This window comes from Drosophila navojoa, chromosome X, assembly GCF_054131105.1.
Source record: "Drosophila navojoa isolate 15081-1374.11 chromosome X, UAZ_NAV_1.0, whole genome shotgun sequence".
NCBI lineage: Eukaryota > Metazoa > Arthropoda > Insecta > Diptera > Drosophilidae > Drosophila > Drosophila navojoa.
This window is the reverse complement of record NC_142895.1, coordinates 1,531,714-1,553,430: the sequence shown is the minus strand read 5'-3', so window position 1 is coordinate 1,553,430 and position 21,717 is coordinate 1,531,714. Positions and strand designations below refer to the sequence as shown.

General features: G+C 48.4%; 2 protein-coding genes across 2 annotated transcripts; one reads left to right on the top strand and one right to left on the bottom strand.

Annotated features, from left to right (window-relative positions):
* The first annotated feature begins 110 nt into the window (after positions 1–110).
* On the top strand, positions 111–14,056 carry pcx (pecanex). The gene is made up of 10 exons (XM_089265030.1): positions 111–1,133; positions 1,205–1,526; positions 1,598–2,689; positions 2,764–5,769; positions 6,200–7,612; positions 8,045–8,205; positions 8,491–8,890; positions 8,953–9,299; positions 9,680–12,367; positions 12,472–14,056. The coding sequence occupies exons 1-10, from the start codon at positions 981–983 to the stop codon at positions 13,630–13,632; spliced, it is 10,743 nt and encodes a 3,580-aa protein (XP_089121156.1). The 5' UTR covers positions 111–980; the 3' UTR covers positions 13,633–14,056.
* Positions 14,057–16,802: 2,746 nt separating this feature from the next.
* LOC149090510 (putative ATP-dependent RNA helicase kurz) lies at positions 16,803–21,443 on the bottom strand. The gene is made up of 2 exons (XM_089263044.1): positions 17,266–21,443; positions 16,803–17,194 (listed from the first exon to the last, which is right to left on the bottom strand). The coding sequence occupies exons 1-2, from the start codon at positions 21,390–21,392 to the stop codon at positions 16,936–16,938; spliced, it is 4,386 nt and encodes a 1,461-aa protein (XP_089119170.1). The 5' UTR covers positions 21,393–21,443; the 3' UTR covers positions 16,803–16,935.
* Positions 21,444–21,717: the final 274 nt, after the last annotated feature.

The following is a 21,717-nucleotide window of genomic DNA, read 5'->3' as shown; positions in this document are numbered from 1 at the left end:
TGGCTTTAATAAAAGTAAATTTGTCTAGCGCTATTTGATTTGCATACACTTGAATGCGCGCTAAGCAATCGATGTGCTTGCAGCACTCTACAGCACTGCCGCGATAAGACGTTTTTCGATAAGTTTAACATAGCGACGGCACACACACCGCAGCGAAGACAAGGCAAAAATAAAAGAAAAGCATATGAAACGAGGGAGCATAGGGAGTGAGTGTTACTTTGCAAAAAAAAGAAGAAAAAACCCAAAAAGAAAAGAGAAAAGCAGAATAAAAAGCCACACAAATAAAGAAAAGAGTTTGCAATAAAATTATTAGCTAGATAGCAGCGAATGCACAAGATGTTCTTGATTTAGTGTTGATAACAAACAACAATGACAACAGCAACAGCAGCAGCAACAACAAAAACAACAACAAAAACAGCAGCAAGCTACAAAAAGAAAATCAACACGTTCCAACTGCAACCACGAAGACAGCAACAGCAGCAGCAGCAACAACAATTAAATCGATGTGAAATCAAATCCTATTGCAGCGCAAGTGCAACAAATGGACAATAGTCTTCGATTTGCAAGTGGCTGCATTGTTATTTTTATTGTTTTTTTTTGCCCGAATTCCAGCCTCCCGTTTGTGCCAATTCACACATACACGCACCCACAGTCACACAAACACGCCTACACTTTTGCGCGCTCCTCTTCCAACACTTCCCTTTCATTGCCTCTTCCCCTCTCCCTGCCTACCTCCCTACCTTATCCTCTCTCTCAGTCTTTCTTATTGTAAGCAAGCATTCCCACTCAAATTTCAACTCCGCTTTTGAGCTTTAAGCTCCTCTCCAAACACCCCACCCCAAAACCTGCAAATTAAGCGATAACAAATTGATAATCGAGTGAAAAAAAAGATTAAAAATACAAATATTAAGTTAATAAAACAACAGAGCCAAGGCGAGAATCCTTTGAGTGCATTTAAGAGCGATGCAGTATAGGCCACCATGGGTTCACAAACCTTGGAGATACTGCGCCAAGGCGTGTGGGCCTCGCTGACCGGCGGCTATTTTTATGATCCGCATCAGGGCGTATTCTGCAATGTTGTCCATTTGTATTTATGGCTCTATCTGCTTTGTTCGCCCTTTGTTGCCTACCTGGTGAGCGCTGACTGATGGTGTTAATCTAGTCGAATCTGAAATGAACTTTCATCTCTTCCTTTTGGTTTCAGTATTTTCCGAGCACATGGCTAACCTGGTGTCTGTATTGCGTACTAACCAGCTGCACCATATTGCTGGTGAAGCTGGCAAATTTGGCATTGCATCGCCTCTACGATCGGGCCCAAACCATGTCCGAGGCGAACCTGAAGAGTCATTTCTTCAAGGTCACCAAGGAGATGGAGACACGCGAACCGGACGAAGAGAACGGCATCGAAATGAAAGTAATGCGCGCTATAGCCGGGGACGGATCACGCTTATCTATGGAACAGCCAATCAATGAAGCCAGCGAGGAGAATAGCATTATGTCCATAGACAATGCCAATAGCATTATAGGTAGGCGAAGCGCCATAGCTTATATACCATATTTCTAGGGAATCTTTTATAAATCCGTTTGACTATTGTAGATCTCAAGGTTGATGTGCATCGCAAGAACAGCTCCGAGTCCATTGAGTTAATGTTTTATGCCCCGTCAATGCTATCTGGCGGTAGTCAACAGGATCAGCAATCGCTTGCGGGCTCCGCTAGTGTTAGCAAGTCCATAAGATCAGCAGCTGCAACAAATCCTGGTTATGCCAATGATTTATATAGCAAATACCTGACAGTTTATCCCGAGCTTGTGGAACTTGTGGTGCCTGCTAATTCGGACGATAACGAGGAGGCGGCAGCAGCTGGAGGATCAACCGGAGCGGCTGCAGCAGCAGCAACACCATCGACTACAGCAACATCAACAGGAGGAACTGCTGGAACCGGGTCTGGAACAGTAGCTGTAGCCGGAGCTGGTCGCACGGGACGCCATCTGTTTAGTCGCCGTCATCGGCGTCAGCTAGAGCGACAGGCGAGCCTGGATGCCAGCAGTGCTCTAGATGATATGCTAAACACGGAGCTAATGCGAAATCAATCGGATACGATAGCCACAACAAGATCCGCGGCAACAGCAGCGGCTGCGTCACCCAGCTTCTTGCACACGAAAGCAATGAGACCAGGTCATAATTCCCGTCAGCTTTTCATGGTTAACCCAGCGGGAGGAGCTTCAGCGACAGCAGCCACTGCGAATGGGAGTGGAGCTGGCACTGCAACTGGAGCTTCAACTGGAGCTAGCAACGATGGCTGCTCCGCATCGTCTTCCTCATCGGTGTTGCTTGTCCAGCAGCCCCAAACACGTTCCTTGCGATTGCAGCGACATCGCAGCTCTGAAACGCACGAAGAGCGACTGAAGCATCAAAGCCGCATCGGATTGTTTCAATCGATGCAGCAAACATTGCTGCAGCATCAGCAGCAACATTTCCAGCAACAACAGCAAAAGCAACTGCTCAAGCAACAGCAAAAGCTGCAGCATCAACAGCAGCTGCAACAGCTCCAGCTCGAGCAGCAGCAACATGCTGCCGAACAGCAGCAGCAGCAGCAGCAGCAGCAACAACAGCAGCAGCAGCAGCAACAAAATGTCGATGTGGACGATATGGAGCTGGCCTTGGCGCTTAGACGCATATCGATATTGGGTATGGCCAAGAACCATATAATCTCTACAGCTTTTTATGTATGTATTGAATAGTAACTAGCTTCTCTTTTGTAGATTCCTCTTCGGATGTTTACTTGGAGGATGACAGCTATACCAAATCAGACTTGGGCATTGAGCAGCAGTCGTTGCATCAGGCGACATTTCGTGCCCAGCAGCCTCACTCGCACCACCATCATCATCATCACCACCACCACCATCATCAGCAGCTGCACAATCACCATTTGGTGCGCAAGGACCGAAATAGCACAATGTCTGCACTGCAGCTCTGTAATTCGACTCAATTGACGGAGCCGAATCGTTCGGCGAATGCAATGAAGCGGCGCAGACATTCCAATGCCACAAGCTATCAAAAGCAGAGCAGCAATCCTAACTCCAGCTCCAAGACTACATTGTTGAATTCATCGTCAAACAGTCAAGGTGGCGGTGGAGGTGTGCGTCGCATTAAGAGCGCCGCCCTGGAGGTTCTCTGCACGCAGCCATCAGTCTCGAATTTAAGTCCGCATCCGAATAGCGTGGAGGCGATCAGTGGGCAGCAGCAGTTGCGAAATCCATTGCCGCCGCCCAGCAAAAGTCTCGTGCGCAATCAACATTTGAATCTAAGACTAGACCAGAACTATGCAGAGAGTGCAACTGGCGGACCTGGAGCCATTGGCAGCTGCAGCAGCGTCATCTTTGGCAGCTCTAGCGCCTGCGGGTCGACCACCGCTCTAATCGAACCACCTGTCTATCCGATAGTCGAGCATTTGGATGAGAAAATGAACGATGACCCAAAGCTGCAAGTGGACTACGATGATGATGACGTGGAGGAGGACGTGTATGAGGACGACACCGATCATCAACTGGATGTTGACGATGATGAAGTGGATGATGTGCCACTGAGGCGTCGCACGCGCGCCCTGGGCTGCAGCCAAACGCATCGCAGTGCCGAGTCCGATGTCGGCGGCATTTTGGCCGACGACGACGATGATGTCTTCAAGGATTTCGATGACAATCTGGAGCACATACTTAGTGAATTGCAGCATACGCAGAGCCAGCTGGACGATGTGCTCAAGAACTGTGAACTGAATGGCGGAGGAGCATGTGGAACAGGATCAGGAGCAGGAGCAGGAGCCGCAGCTGCTGCAGCAGCTACAACCATTGCAAATGCATCAGCAGTTGCAAACGTTGTTGCTCTGCCATCGGACGATGAGGAGACAGACAACAACACGGGCTCGCGTTCCCCTCTGCTCAGCAATCGACAGCAACAGCTCAGCGCACGGGAGCAAGCGGCCGAGCAGGCGTTGCGGCAAGAGTTCACCCAGCCAAAGAAGCTCCAGCAGCAGCAGCAACAGCAGCCCTTGGAGATGCGCAGCCAGTTGATAGGCAGCGAAGCCGACTCTGGCTGTCCGTCCAGCGATTGCGAGCATGTGAGCGCCAGTTCCAAGGACCAGCTGTTGCTGCAGGAGCCCGAGCCCGACCGGCATCTGGATCACGAGCTTGACGAGGAGCAGCCCTGCACTTCACGCATGGCTGCACGCAGCCTCGGCGCCATACCCAAGGTGGCCAAGTACCGCGAAGTGGATGAACTGCGTCGCCGGCGGGCCATTGCTGGCGGCGACAGTAGCAATGAATTGGCTTTGGTCAAGCAACAGCAGAAGCTGGCCATGCTGCCAGCTTGCTCACGCAATTCCTCATCCTCGAACTCGACGCACAGCATCAGCTTGACGGAGAGTCTCACGGCTGATATACACAAGATGCTGTGGCTGATGCACGGCGGCCCAGTGGACGAGCGTGGCCGACCTATAGCCGCTATCCTGCCCGATGGCACCACAGTGCCAGCGAACCCCACAATCGTTCCACCAAATATGTCCAGTGCGCATTTCCAGTTCTATCAGGACGCCATACAGGCACTACAGGGCAGCTACCCCGCCTCCATGGATGCGAAACTAGTGTGCGAGCAGCTGGCAGCGGCGGCAGCGGCTGCTGAGGCGCACAACGCAGCGAATGGACTGACAGCGCCGCCAGCTTCGTTAATTAGTTGCCGGATGATGAGCGGTAGTGGTAACAGAGCAGCAGGAGCAACAGCTGCTGGAGGTGGTGCCGGAGAGACAGCAGTAGCTACAGGAGGAGGAGGAGGAGGAGGAGCAGGAACAGGAGCAGTTGCAGCTGGAGGCAGCTCGGCAGCAAGTGCGGCACGCTCCTCGTTTCAAGGCATGTTCAATATGATGCAAGCAGCTCGCCAAGAACACAACGATGCGGCTGCAGCAGCCGGGAATGCGACTGCTGCTGACTCGGCAGTTCGTCAGCAATCAGGTCAGCAGCAGCAGCAGCAACAGCAACAGCAGCAGCAGCAACAGCAGCAGCAACAACAGCAACAGCAGCAGCAGCTCAGCCAACCAATGCTGCACGTGGATGGACCTTTCTCGCCCTACTGCGATTATTGGCGTCCCGCTACCTGCCTGCTCTCCGCCGAGAAGCCGCTGGCACCCAAGAGCTTCTACAAGTATCGCTTCAAGTGGTGCGGGCGGGAGCATGAGTTTAAGATTGCTATGGATCGCCTGGAGCTGCTGGCACTGTTCGACCGCGACCTGCATTGGCTGCACGTGCTCTTGGCCTGTGTCTTGTGCACCTTGGTGGCGTGCCTGGGCGCTGCGATACTCCAGCACAACTACTACAAGGATCTGTGTGTCCTGCTCTTCTGCTCGGTCATAGCCGGCGCCCAATACTCGCTGGTGAAGAGCGTCCAGCCGGATGCAGCGTCGCCGGTGCATGGCTTCAACAAAATCGTCGCGTACTCCCGTGCCATTTACTTCTGTCTGTGCGGCGGTCTTCTGCTGCTGCTCAAGCATTTGGATACGGCGTACGGAGAGAGGCCGCCGGAGACGTTCATTTTCTTTGGCATACACTATTCGCCGCACCACGTGGTTGCCATGCTGCTGCAGTGCCTCTACGTCCTCCTCCTCTGCTTCCCCATCATGTTCTCGGTGGGCTTGTGCCCGCAGTTCAACACGTTTCTTATGTACCTGCTCGAACAGATCGACATGCATGTCTTTGGCGGGAATGCGGCGAGCAGCTTATTGGGTGAGTGAAGAGCGAGGAGCAGTTTCCATATGTAGAGGAGCAGCAGAACTAGTTGCAGATCCAGTACAAGTCCAGAGATCTGTATGAGCATGTAGAGTATCAGCCAAGCACTAGGCAGTACAGGTTCACCTAGAGCGTATCAGAGATCAAGGTTCAATTCATCCATAACTGTTCCGATAAGTGTCCGTACGAGATTGTCGTCATATACGAGATAGAGACAAGCTGCCTAGTATAACAGAGGGATAGAGAGAGAGAGAGAGAGCATACTAATACGTTCATTCTCTCATTCTTAGTCCACCTTTTGAATGCCTCTTCTCCTATCCAGTTGTCCATCATCGCTTTTGGCTTAGGGCATTTGCTAGTCGTGCACTCGCGACTAGAGCTCAGTTGCTTGCTTTTATATAATCTATATATTTCCGTTATGTTGCAGGGTCCTTCCTCTGCCTGCTGCGCTCCGTTTTGGCTGTCCTGCTGCTGTATGGTCCCTTGTATGCTGCCCTGGATGAGCATCGCGGCACCCAGTACATCCTGTTCTCCATATTCTGTGCCATGCTGATACCTCTGGGCTATCACATGTCCAGGTCGGCGAGCGACTTTAGCCACTTGTGGCGCATCATCAAGACGTGCATTGTGAGCAGCTACCGCGACGATGAGGACGAGTGCCGGCAGCACTCGTACAAGGGTCGCAGGCAGCTGAGCCAGCAAAGGGAGCACGAGCACCGGGAGCAGCAACAGCATCGCCAGCAGCTGAGCAAACGCCAATCGACGGAGCCCAGCTCAACGGCGCAACCAACGCCGGTGGCACAGCGAGTCGTCAGGCAGGTGGAGCTCAACTCGCGGTCCAATAGCAATGAGAACATTGAGCTGAGCTCGCTGGGGAAGCACGAACAGCTGCCAGAGCAGGAGCAGGAGCAGGAGCTAGAACAGGAACAGGAACAGGAACTGCAGCTGGAGCAGCTGCACAGCAAATCGAAAGCCTCCTCTCTGGGCAGCAGCCAAACCTTGGCCAAGAGCAACAAGCGTGGCCTAACGGCCTCCAGCTCGTTTGCCTCGATTGCAACTGGCCAGGATGCGAGTGGAGCAGGAGCAGCCGGCGCAGCCGCCAACGCGAATGGAACTGTTGCAGCAGCTGCTGTCAAAACGACGCGCAGCGCCGAGAATCTATATGCGGCAGCCGTAACTGAGACCAAGTCGCCAACGGAGGATCCACAAGACGACAAAATCTCTAGCTCGTCGACAACCAATCCCGGGGACATGTCTACTCTGACAGCTGGCGCCAATACAGCCAATACGGACATCGATGCCACTGATGCCCTCGACCCAGAGCCGGGGCTAAGCAATCAACAAGCAGCGCTCGATCTGGACGCCAGTGAGCTGGAGAACGAGCTGCCGGATCCGTTGCCGCGCAAGCTTCAGGCCACGGTGACGACTCGCTTGAAGAACGACTTTGTTGTGATGACTCTGCTGGCTGTCTCAGTCCTGGTGCTGCACTGCAGCACAGTGTTCACCGTCCTCCAGCCGGATCTCAATGTGGTGCTCTATGTGTTCATCGGCACCCTGGGCGTGCTGCTCCACTACGTGGTGCCACAGATGCGCAAGCATATGCCCTGGCTATGCTTTGCTCGCCCGTTGCTCCGCCAGAAGGAATTCGGACAGTTCGAGGTGTTGAATGCCCCGCAGATCATGTGGTTCGAGAAGCTCTACATCTACTTGAGTGTCCTCGAGCGCAACGTGCTCTTTCCCCTGCTGGCCATCTCATCGCTGACAGCGGACGCCCAGTCGATCGCGGACAAGTTTGGCGTTCCATGGGGCACGCTCATCGTGGCCGTTTGTGCCCTCAAATGTAAGTTCCGCTTTGGTCAATTGATGACGCTTTTGATTAGTCCTACTGATAGTTCGTATCCAAAATTGTAAAGCTCTAATTCCCAAAGTTCCCCATCTTATTGATCCTTATAGCTATAGCTATATATGGCAATATCCTAATCTTGTAGCTGAGGCTCTACTTACCCGATTTGTTGGCCCTCTTGTAGTTCTTGAGGAGCTATTTAACCAATCTTCCAACTCTGCTTGCTGAGACTTCAAATAACAAATTTCTCAACCGTAGCTCTTGTAGCTACCGAGCTCTTTGAGGTACTATGAGGAACTATATGTGGTCGACTAAAGCACTGAAAGTACAATAGAGCTGAATAAATGGGAATGGGTTTTATCATCTTGTGATTCGCCGGCTGTCAGCTGCTTAGTCAACACTTGCTCATCGTTCCTTTCTATTTTGCAGTTGTGCGTAACTCTTACTCGGATCCAACCAATCAATATTTGATCGTCATATTCACCGTCCTGCTCTTTCGCATTGATTTCGCGATGGCAACGGAGAGCTTCATCATCGACTACTTTTTCGTATCGCTGGCGTTTCGCAAGTGCTGCGACTTTTTGCTCAAGGTAAGCTCTGATATATATGAATGAATGTGTGTATATCTATGAGTCGGTGAACTATATGATCTATTCCCATAGAAATACTATAAAATTGATAATGAACATTCTCTACAGATAGTTACATGATTTGAAAGCTCATTGGTTCAATTGAACCAGTAGCTCATGAACAGCAGCTCGACATAAATTGATAGCTTGCCTAATGCCAATTAGTTCAGTGAATCAGTGAACTGAACCGGTTCCTAGTGAATGCCTTTCTTTTAGTTAATCGCTCCATTTCGTCTCCCATTGCAGTTGCAGTTCATCGTTACGTACATCGCTCCCTGGCAGATAACGTGGGGATCGGCGTTCCATGCGTTCGCTCAGCCCTTCAGTGTGCCCCATTCGGCGATGCTGTTCCTGCAGGCGGGCATCTCGGCGCTGCTATCGACGCCGCTGAATCCATTTCTGGGCAGCGCCATTTTCCTCACCTCGTACGTGCGTCCGGTGAAGTTCTGGGAGCGGGACTACAACACGCGGCGCATCGATCACTCGAACACACGGCTCAGCTCGCAGCTGGAGCGAGATCTGGGCGCCGATGACAACAATCTGAATAGCATCTTCTACGAGCACCTGACGCGATCCCTGCAGCATTCGCTCTGCGGGGATCTTCTCATGGGTCGCTGGGGCAATGTCAACCAGGGCGATTGCTTTGGTAAGTCCATCGGAAGCTTGAATTCCTTACCCAGAGACTGATGTCCGATTTGCCTCTTGCAGTGCTCGCCTCGGATGACCTGAACTGCTTGGTGCACATCATTGAGCTGGGCAACGGGCTGTGCACCTTCCAGATGCGCGGCTTGGAGTTCCGCGGCACCTATTGCCAGCAGCGCGAGGTGGAGGCCATCACCGAGGACGTGGAGGACAATGACGGCTGCTGCTGCTGCGATCCAGGCCATTTGCCGCGCCTGCTCAGCACGAACGCAATGTTCTCGACGCGCTGGCTCGCCTGGCAGGTGGTCGCCGCCCAATATGTCATCGAGGGCTACTCCATCTCCGACAATCTGGCCAGCGCCACCTTGCAGGTGTTCGAGTATCGCAAGGTTCTCATCACCTACTACATCAAGGTGTGTATTGAACTAGTTCACGGCACCATAAGTTCGCTCTGCTTGAAGTAGTTTGTACCCTCTTGAAGTAAATTCACTTCTTCTTAGTTTTCCTTTAGATGAAGTTGAATTTGCTGACATTCGATGAACTAGTTCATTTCAATTGTCCTTGTTATTCTAAATGAACTTGTTTCTTAGTTAATAGTTCAAAGATCAACAATATTATTTGATTTTTTATTAGCCATGAGCTTGCTTAACACATTCCATTCGATTTCTGATGAACTAGTTCATTTTATTCAGGCTCAGGCTACTTCATTTTGTATGTGATGAACTAGTTCCCCTAATGTTCATTTTATTCCTACTTCATTTGATGAACATGACCCATTCTTCATCTCCCGCAGAGCATCATCTACTATGTGGTACGCAATCCGAAGCTGGAGCAATGGCTTGCGGCTGGACCCATCCAGGATGCACTGCAGCACACGCTGAGCCGTCAGTTCGTCGATCTCGATCCCATATTCAATTTCAACTTGGATGAGGACTTTGATTTTCGCGCCGTGGGCATAACCCGCTCCAGCTTCTGTTACGTGTACCTGAAGTGGATCAACTATTGCGTGGACAAGCGCAAGGAGGTGCACACTGCCAAGGAGCCGCCAGCTGCCGCCGCAGCTCCAACCGTTATCTCAACAGCTCCCACAGGTGCGGCCACAGCTGCCACAGCTGCCACACCCGTCACTTCTGCCTCGGTTTCAGCGTCGGCTCCAGCTTCAGCGGCTGTGCTGGCGCCTGCCTCGGCCAGCGGCTCGATTGCGACAACCGTTCCGGCTGCCCCGGCTGCTGTGCCCATTGAGCAGCTGGCCAGCAGCCAGGTGTCAGCGAGCAACACGCCCGCCCACAACGATTCGAAGAGCACGCCGAATCTGTCCGCGCACAACGCCTCGAGCACACCCCAATCGAAGTCTCAGTCGCAGCAGCAGCTGCGCAGCGTGCGGCCGCAGAAGAGCGCCACGATGAGCGCGACGCCGGGCGTGGTCCAGGAGAGCCGGGACGTGCTCGCCGGCCTCGATCAGCTGAGCAGCTCGCACAGCTTCGCGAACATCTCGCGGCAGACGTCGGAGAGTGCGCCCGGGCTGAGTGGCTACGTCGCCTACATGGATCAGAATGTGTTTGTGAAGCTGGCCAAGACGACGCCGGGCAAGAAGGACTCGCCCCGGCTGCAGCAGCCCGTCGGAGCCGCCGCTGCAGCTGCTGCAGCCCTGGCGCAGCAGGATGGCAACCTGACCACGATATTGCCTAGCACAGCGCCGCCGATACCGCCGAAGCGACCCACCATCAAGCTGAAGGCGCCCAGCGTCTCGAAGGACGCGCCACTGGTGTCGCTTTGCTTGGCGCTGGGCCTGCTGGCTCGCCGCTCCCTGGCCACGGCCTCGCACAGCTCGCTGACGGGCGTGGAGTTCTTTCTGCACGGGCTGCACGCCCTCTTCAAGGGCGACTTCCGCATCACCTCGCCGCGGGACGAATGGGTCTTTGCCGACATGGAGCTGCTCCACTCGGTGGTGGCGCCCGCCGTCAAAATGGCCCTGAAACTGCAGCAGGATCACATTACGAATCCCGATGAGTTCCTCGATCCGCTAGCCTTGTACGAGGCCATCGACAGCTGCTCCAAGGAGCTGGTCATCTCGCACGAGGCAGACCCGCAGTGGCGCAGCGCTGTGCTGCGTGGTGCACCCAATCTGCTGGCGCTGCGCCATGTCATGGAGGACGGCTCCGATGAGTATCGCATCATAAGGCTGACGAAGCGATTCCTCAGCTTTCGGGTCATCAAACTGAACCGGGAATGCGTGCGTGGCCTTTGGGCCGGACAACAGCAGGAGCTGATCTATCTGAGGAATCGCAATCCGGAGCGAGGCAGCATACAGAACGCCAAGCAGGCGCTGAGGAACATTATCAACTCCAGCTGTGATCAGCCCATCGGCTATCCCATCTACGTTTCGCCACTGACCACTTCATATGCGGACACCAATGGACAGCTGTGCCAGGTGATTGGCGGCGCCATCACCTTGGACACGATCCGGCAGACGGTGCTCGATTGGTGGCATCGCATACGGGAACGCTGCCGCCAGGGCTGCAGCTCGGGATCGGCCATGGAGGCGTCTATGCAACAGCTGGGCAATTGTAATTTTGGCAGCGGCGGCAGTGTCGTTGGCTCCACTGCTGGATCGGCGAGTGCCGGAGCGGGAGCAGGGCCAGGGGCAGGCGGTGGGCTGGGAGCAGGAACAGGAACAGGACCAGGCACGGTAGGTGGCCCACCAGCAGGAGTCGGAACTGGTACTGGAGGTACGATCGCGACAGCCAGCGCACCCGGCACTGCCAGCAGCACAGGCGGCGACTCCTCAGACCTGGCTCCCGTCTTCATCTCAGCTCCGTTGTACAATACGCTGACCGTGAATAGCTACTACGGCGTACGGCCCGGCAATGTGTCCGGCTTGCCTGGCAGCTATGTGGGCGACACTCTGGCCGTGGTGCGCGGCGGCCTGGCCGTGATGCCTGTGAAGCCAACGTCGACCACGCTCATCGCTGGACTGCTGAATCGTGAACGGGAGCTGGATGGCACGGCCTCCACATCGGCGCCCGGCTCCACGCTGCGCGCCAGCAGCAGCAGCAGCAGCGCCCCCGGCGTGAGTGGGCAACGCACCCGCAGTGGCATCACCCTGCAGAGCAGCGCCCGTCGCGCCACGCTGCCCATTGCCAGCGGCGCTGCCGTGGACGTCGAGGCGCTGCCGCCAGCACATGCAACGCACTTGGAGCTCAGCGAACAGGAGATTAGTCCGCGCTCCAACAAGCTGTCCTCCTCCTCGACGGGCAGCTTGGGCGTCGGCATGGGTGTGGCCAACATCATAACCACGCCCGGCGACTATCCACGCAAGACCAAGGGACCCATTTGCCTCATGACCAATGAATCCTCATCAGCCAGCACGAGCGCCGGCACCGCCGTGGCTGCGACTTCCGCCGCTGCAGCAGCGCAGCTGACGCCGCGCAAGCCGCGCATCGAGATCTACAGAAAGGTCATAATTGTGGACGATTCGGGGGTGAGTGAGGAGGGCCATGACCAACAAAAGTGAATCCCAGAGCTGGGAAATCAACTCGAATGTGAACTTGTTCCATAGCTAATTCTCTGTCTTCCCTCCGATAGATCTATGACTGCCTGGATATTATAGACGCCGTCGTGTGGCCCACCGATCATATGCGCGCAAATGGCGGTCGTCTTAGCTGGAAGGACTGGGAGCCGAGCACTGGCATGGTGGGTCATGTGGTGCACGTGTGGGTGCCCAATCACAAGGAGGAACTGTTTCGCTCCCACGTCAATCGCTGTGTCTATCTGATCGAGATCGGGGAGCACTACGTGCCCGTGGAGGAGTTGGGCTTGCGCGAATATAACCAAATCTTGGGCAGCAGCACTGAGGAGGTGGCCACCTCCAGGCGCAGTTCCGTCCAACTGGACTTCAATGAGTACTCAAGGCAGGTGATGCTGGCCAGGCAGACGACAGCGACAACCACGTCGGCGTCCTCGTCCAGCAGGCCTCAGCACAAGCCACAAATTCGAGCTGTGAGCAGCAGCAGCAGCGAGGACGAGGATGAGATTATGGTGGACAATGGCCCTGGAGCGGCAAGTGGATCTGCGGCTACATCATCGGCTGCAGCCGCAGCTATAGCTGCATCTGGTGCTGGTGGAGATGCCTTGACGCTACCACCTGGTGTTAATTTCAATACGCTGCTCAACATGTGGAAACTGATTGCTGATAAGAAGAAGCAGGCGATCAATATAGACACGACAGAGCCGTTTGCTGCCATCGATTATACGGGTGAGCTGCCGCCGGATCTGATGCGTCAGCTGGAGGAGAGTCGCATGGCCAAGCAGCAACTGCTTGAGGAGCAGCAGGAAGAGGAGTTGCGCAAGCATTTGCAGAAGCTGGAGGACGAGGCGAACGCCTTGGCTGCCGAACAAGCGCTGCATCCCATTACGATAGAGACGCCCCCATCCAACGATGAGGAGCTGTCGCTGGAGGTGAGTGGAACGCCGACGCCTATGAGCACTGGCTCAGTAACGACGCCAACACCGCCAGCGGAGGAAGAGCCAGCGGAGAAACAGGAGCAGCAACCAGAGCAGCATGAGGAGGTGCCGCGAGAGCAGGAGGAGAAGCAGGACGAGATGGCAGAGCAGCCAGCTGGAGAGGAGCAGCAAGCTGAGTCAGATAAAGATGAGCCCAAGGCACAGACACACATGGTCAGCGAACAGCTGCAAGCAGAACACGGAGAAGAGGAAGAAGACGGCAATTACGGCGTTGCATGCTAAACAAGAGTTGTAGGTATGTAGGTGGGAGGCGAAGGGTCGGAGGCAGCACTTTGTCAGCGAACAGCAGTTCATATTCGTAGAAAAGGAAGAGAATGTGAGGAGGAAAAGAAGAAGAATAGGCAGAGATATACAACGAAGCAGCTTGCTGCAAGTGGCCTGGGAGCAGCAGCAGAGCCCGGCAGGAGGGGGATTCGGTAGAGGCTGAGCAGCACTAGGCCAGTGAAAAGTCTAAAGCGCAAACAGACAGTGACAGCAACAACAACACACACACATACATGCACTGTGCATGTGCATGTGTGTGCAAATATCATATAAAGAACAAGAACAAATTCAAGAGGAAACAAATGAAACAAACAACAAAGCAAAAATACTTCCAAAATGTTATCAAACTAAACTTTAAAAAACCCAAGAGAAAAATAACGAATGACTGCAAAATGGATAAATGTAAATAACATATAAACATATATATATATACATTTATATATGTATATATATCTACTATAAAAAACTATATATATGATATATACTATATACTATATACACCATATACGCTATATAGAAATTTGTTAAACTTATGCTTGTATATAGCAGAAAGGAATGAAACGATAAGAGAAAAGTAAACTCAGAAAACGTTAGATTTTTCACTCACAATTGTAGACTAAACTATAAAACTAAAAAAAAAAGAACTATTAACAGAATTATATACATATACAAATATATATATATATATAGCGAAAGTTTACCATATGTATATTAACTATATAATACCTTCATATGTATATCGTGAAATATATATATATATATATATATTATTTAACAAAAATTACACTTTTTGCGTTAGTATTAAAATGGGGAAAAATTTATATAAAATTAATTATATATTAAAATATTGTAAAATGTACGAGGAAACAAAACAAACTCAACCAAAATGCTTTTCATTAATTTTACTAAAAAAAAAAAAAAATGTGTTTTTGTTTTCTATTTTTTTTTTTTTAATATTTTTACTCTTAACTAATTTTTAAACTATATCAATTGCTTATCTAGCCAATACAAAAATTGTTAAGTAAAAAAAAAAAAAAAATAACGAAACATACCAAAATTTTGTAAAAAAGGAAATATGAAAAACCGATATGCATATTTAAATAAATATATTATTGTACAAGTATTCAACTAAAACAACAACATATATATGTATATATATACACATGCATATATATATATAGTTATAAATCTAAATGAATTACGAAAAAAGTCTAGAGACAAAAAAGTTCAATGAATGAAAGTTGCGTTTATATATGTATATATATATATATGTAATAACTATATATGTATGTATATATAAAACTATATTGATATATTGAGCGTGTTATACATAGTATGTTGAATGAATATGAATATGCAAAGCTCTCACGTTGCCTTAATACATTAGACTGATTTTTTCTACACACACACACACACACGCACACACATACACTCACACACACACACATAACACACATACATTCACCTGACATGCATCGTATATATGTGTATTTATATATATATTATGTATATATATATATATATATATATATATTATGTATATATATATATATATATATATATATATATATATATATTAATATACATATAAATATATATACATATTATATAAATTAAATATAAAAAAATTTAATAAAAACAATTCAGTTCATGTAAAAAAATTAAATAAATAAATTTGACGGTTGCGAGTATTTAATTAGCTAAAAGAAAAACTAAATTTATATAAATAATAAATAATAAAAAATAATTTAATAAAAAAAAGAACCCTGTAAAATATAAAGAATTTCAAAATACACTAGCGAAAAATGTCCAAATAAATTTTCCAAATACAAAAAGAGAAACAATACCTAAAACATGTAAAGCTAAAAATAAAATAAAAAAATTTAATCTTTAAATGTTTCAGCCACTGCATATGTACAGTTATTGAAATTCACAGATAAATGAAAACAATTAGCCAAACCTAAATCAAAAATATTTAAATGGAATGTAAAAAAAAAAATATATATATATATATATAAAAACACACACACACATACGAATATATATATATATTCGTAAATCTAACGAACCTTAGAATATATTTTCAAGTCTTTCTTTTGCGAAACTGTTTTCATTTTTATCTCATGAATTTTAGAGGGTTTTAGTTCCATTTATAAAAGAAAACAAATTTAAATGTTTATGATATAAATATATATTTCAAAAGTATATATAAACCATTTCAAAATACAAATAAAACAAACTTGAAAATTGTTATACAAAATACGATTAAAGAATCTTTTCTTTAGGCGGGCATAAAAAATATGTAAATATATCTATATTTTTTTTACAGCTTATACAAATTATTATTGGGCATTTCATCGAATGCTGAACAAACTAGATATATGTATTGTATACATATATTTATCACTCGGTATTCCCTGATCAGAAAGAGCTGATATATCCAGTTATCCATTGCTAGTCAGGTACTCTGGATTTACTTAGAAACATATCAAATTCCTTAATCAATGAAAAGACGTTAAGCTAGTATTACATTATTTAAATTCTAATTTAAGTATTATTATAATTGTTTTTTAAATAATATCAGAGTTTAGCGTAAATTATTCTAATTTTGAATGAAGAATGAATAATTTTCTAAAGAAGTGTTTTAAATTAAATAAATAGTTGTTTTGCGATTAACACATCAGTTTATTATATATGATTTGTATTATTAGTATATATATAATATTATAGTTAATAATAGTCATTTAATTAAATATAATTATTAATTTAATTATTATATATTTATTAATTATTATTATTATTTTTATTATTATTATTATTATTATTATTATTATTAATATTATTATTATTATTTATTATTATTATTATATTATTATATTTTATATATTATTATTATTATTAGTATTATTTATTATTATATTATTATTATTATTAATATTATTATTATTATTATTTATTATTATTATTATTATTATTATTATTATTATTATTATTATTATTATTATTATTATTATTATTATTATTATTATTATTATTATTATTATTATTACAATTATTATTATTATTATTATTATTATTATTATTATTATGTTTGCAATTATAATTATTATCACAATAATATTCTTTTTAGCTCATTCAGCTACATACATGAGCTATCTTCATCCTCTTCCATCGGTGGCCAAATTTTAGTCAATTCGCTGAGCGGTACGTTGTACAGAAGCTGATGATATTCATCTAAAAGGACTGAAAGGTAAGCAGATATTAGATATTAGATAATGCATACAGAATATAGGCAGATTTGTATGAATATGTCTTACAATCGGGTTCGGTGTCCCATAGGTTGAACAGCGCCTCTCGCGAGAAGATTTTCTTATTTATCAAGGCACGCTTGAAGCGCACCACCTTGTCATTCAGATCCGACCAGCTCTTGATGAACGAAGAGGGCGACGACTTCAACTTCCGCTTAAAGGCGGCCAGAGCAGGGCAAACCAATCCGTCCAGTAGGAACATTGCAAAGTAACTAAAACAGAGAGAGGGAGAGAGAATAGCTATTAGATAATACTATCTAGAATATGGATGTGTTCAACCTACCAGCACGTCCTCTCGCTGAATGGCATTTGGTGCTCGCACAGAGGCAGCTCCCAGCCTGCTTTTCCAAAGGTGACCTTGGCGTTGCAGAAAATGCGCCCATTTTTCTCATAATAGCGTGGTGGTGGGTCCTCGTACACCTCGTGCACATTGCACAGGTGCGGCACAAACACCAGCAACCATTCCGGCTGAATGGCCGTAATGCCAGTTAGGAATATCTTGGTGCTATCGCCGTGCTGCAGCTCGAATACATCTTGATATATCACCCAATCAGGTGATTCTGCCTTCAGCACCGAAGCAGAGTGCAGAAACGCCGGCTCCTCCATATCGGCGCAGTTGTAGGCAAACCTGAGCCGGCGTCGCTCCTCCTTGTCGCTAATCTCCTCAAGCGGCACTTTGCGTGCCACCTTATCGCCCATTCCCGCAAGCAGGATCTGACGCAAGGCTCGTGCTTGCTCGCTAGATGGAGGAGGCAGCTTCGGATTTACGAACAGGTTTATATCCGGTATGAGCACATTGATCGCGTTGACCAGCTGGCTGCGTAGCTTGCGCACCTCCTTCATGGCGTTGTAGCGAATCCAGTTGGCCTCACAGTGGCGAATAAGATCTTTGTCGTTGTCTTGACGATCGCAGACACACACGGCACGCAGCATCAGCATCGGATCACCCAGCAAATGGAACTCGTCGTTTGATAAACTTGAGGGTCTACGATTTACCAGCTTCGGCTGCTCATCGCCCTGCTCGAGGTCGCTGTGGTGGATGAAGAGCTCCGGCACTGACAGAGCAGCAACCAAATTGACCGTGTAGGGCATCAGCTCGCGTTGAGTGGATAGCGCAATGACTTTGCCAAAGCGTGGCGCCACTGGGAAGCAAGTGACAGTTTCGCCCAGACGGGTAACACGCGGTGGATTAGTCCCTTCAGACCCATCTGTTGCACTCGGTGGCTCTAGGGCGCCGAGCACTAGCAGTCGGTATTCGGCCGCCTTCAGTTGCTCCTGGTCAGGCGGCGATGGAAATGGAAAGTTAATGATGCGATCGATGCCCATGCAACGCATCTTCAACATCAAGTCATCAACAGGCTTCTGCAGTATATCCGGGGGGCTGAAGTCCGGGAAGATGTCATTGTACACTGCACTCGAATAGAGGCGATAGCAGTGCCCAGCACTTATGCGCCCAGCGCGTCCAGCTCGCTGATCTGCCGATGCTTTCGACGTGTACGTCACCACGAATGTGCTGACTCCGGTTATCTTGTCGTAGAGCCGTGTCTTCTGCTTGCCACAGTCCACAACGTATTTGACATGCGGTATGGTCAGAGAGGTCTCCGCTATGTTGGTGGCCACCACGCAGAGGCGGCAGCCCTCGGGCACTGGCTGGAAGATGCGTTGCTGTTTCTCCGACGACAGCAGCGAGAACAATGGCAGCACCCACATGGGTTGCTTGGCTGCTGAACTCTGTAGATTAGCCAAATCATCAATGTCCTGTTCCTCCCCCTCATCCTCGTTGTCGGACCCCTGTGGATTTGCCTGCTCATGCACATCTGCTTCGGTATCATCGCCTGGCAGCTTATAGTCATCCAAATTGATCTTGGGCATTGTGTAGGGGAATGCCGGCTTCCTTTTGCGTGGATTGCGTTCCTTGCGCTTCTTATCGAATTCTTCGTCCAGCGCTCGCTCCTCGCCCTTCTCGGCCTCCTCCTGCTTATCTGGCTTATCTGGCGGCTGCTGCTTCGTCTTCGTCTCCAACTTATTTTTCCGCTCCCCGTACGGAAAAGCCTTGCGCAATTTGCGCACCAGTCGCATCACCTCCAGCTGCCCCGTTACAAAGATCAAGATGCCCCCCTCCGGCAGCTTCGCGTGAATCTTGACTGTTTTCCTAAAGGCCTCCTGTAAATAGTCCTCGGGCGTATGCTTCTGGAAATGAATGATCACGGGAAATTGCCTGGCCTCCACTTTGATCAGTGGCGGTGGCACTTTGAACAAGTGAGTGTTCTCCGTGAAGTCGCTGACACGCAGCGTGGCCGACATGATGATCAGCTTCAGTTCATTCCCGCGCTTGTTGCGCAGAGGCACAATGCGCGAGAGGAGCCCAATCAAGATGTCTGTATTGCTGGTGCGCTCGTGTGCCTCGTCGAGCACAATCACGGAATATTTGCTCAGTAGAAAATCGGTTTCTATCTCCTTCAGGAGCACGCCATCCGTCATGAATTTGATCTTAGTAGCTGGTGTGACGTTGCCCTCGAAGCGCAGTAGATAGGACACCTCGCTGCTGGGCAAGTTCATTTCGTGGGCCACACGCTGCGACATCGATATGGCAGCCACGCGACGTGGTTCGGTTATGCCAATCATTTTATTCAAAGCATAACCAGCCTCATACAGAAATTGCGGCACCTGGGTTGTCTTACCAGATCCTGTTGCACCCGCAATTATTACAATGGGATGCTCATTGATTAGCTCCATCACCTGCTGTTCCTCGGCAAGTATGGGTAAGCGGAGGCGAGCCGCCTGCACCTCAGCTGTGCGATTGACAGGCATATCCGTTAGTGAGGGCATATCTGGCAGCCTTTTGAGATACATTTGCTCGTTTTTAGCTAGTGGCTGTTGTTCCCCTTTAGCTGGCAGATCAGTCTGATTTTCCTTCATCTCCTCTTTTTCCTCGTCTTCACTGTCTACTTCCTCTTCCTCTCCGTTACTGTATACGTCCATCTCATCACTTTCCTCGACACTGTAGACTTCCTCTTCCCCGTCCTCTTCTTCTCCGCTACTGTCTAGGTCCATCTCTTCGCTTTCCTCGCCACACTCTGTTTCCTCTTTCTTTTTTTCTCCGTTACTGTATTCGTCCATCTCAACTTCTTCCTTGTCAGTGTCTTCCTCCGTCTCCACGCTACTGTCTTCCGTCATCTCTTTGTCTACTTTCCCTTTCTCTTCGTCCATCTCATCTTCCTTGTCAGTGTCCTCCTCCGTCTCCTCGCTACTGTCATCCGTCATCTCTTTGTCTACTTCCCCTTTCTTTTCGTCCATCTCATATTCCTTGTCAGTGTCGTCCTCCGTTTCCCCGCTACTGTCTTCCGTCATCTCTTTGTCTACTTCCCCTTTCTTTTCGTCCATCTCATCTTCCTTGTCAGTGTCCTCCTCCGTCTCCTCGCTACTGTCTTCCGTCATCTCTTTGTCTACTTCCCCTTTCTTTTCGTCTATCTCATCTTCCTTGTCAGTGTCCTCCTCCGTCTCCTCGCTACTGTCTTCCGTCATCTCTTTGTCTACTTCCCCTTTCTTTTCGTCCATCTCATCTTCCTTGTCAGTGTCCTCCTCCGTCTCCTCGCTGCTGTCTTCCGTCATCTCTTTGTCTACTTCCCCTTTCTTTTCGTCCATCTCATCTTCCTTGTCAGTGTCCTCCTCCGTCTCCTCGCTACTGTCTTCCGTCATCTCTTTGTCTACTTCCCCTTTCTTTTCGTCCATCTCATCTTCCTTGTCAGTGTCCTCCTCCGTCTCCTCGCTACTGTCTTCCGTCATCTCTTTGTCTACTTCCCCTTTCTTTTCGTCTATCTCATCTTCCTTGTCAGTGTCCTCCTCCGTCTCCTCGCTACTGTCTTCCGTCATCTCTTTGTCTACTTTCCCTTTCTTTTCGTCCATCTCATCTTCCTTGTCAGTGTCCTCCTCCGTCTCCTCGCTACTGTCTTCCGTCATCTCTTTGTCTACTTTCCCTTTCTTTTCGTCCATCTCATATTCCTTGTCAGTGTCCTCCTCCGTCTCCTCGCTACTGTCTTCAGTCATCTCTTTGTCTACTTCCCCTTTCTTTTCGTCCATCTCATATTCCTTGTCAGTGTCCTCCTCCGTCTCCTCGCTACTGTCTTCCGTCATCTCTTTGTCTACTTCCCCTTTCTTTTCGTCCATCTCATATTCCTTGTCAGTGTCCTCCTCCGTCTCCTCGCTACTGTCTTCCGTCATCTCTGTGTCTACTTCCCCTTTCTCTTCGTACATCTCAACTTCTTCCTTGCCAGTGTCCTCGTCCTGCGAATCATCTTGATCATCTTCAGATTCCTCTGCATTAACTATATTCAGATTTACGCGCTTGGCTTCATGCTCTTCTTGCTCCTCTACGAGCAGTTTACGTTTTCTGCCTTTTCTCTGTTCCATTTCTTTCTTTTGTTGCTGACTCTGACGATCTTTTTTCTTGACCAAGTGCTGGTCTAGCAAGCGCTTAAGCCCAACTGTTTGCACCTGGCTAATCGATTTAGCTCGGTATCAGGTATTTTCACAGCACCCAGATCTTTCAGCAACTACTCGCGCTATAACAAAAAAGAACTTAGAAATTAGTGATTTCTGAATAAATAAATTCCTCTGCGACTATTGAAGCAGGATAAATACTATTAAATAAAACAGAAAACTGAAAATCCTATTGAATTTACTCTTTACTGAATTTGACGAAATTTTTTTTCAACTGTCTTCACTTCTGAACACT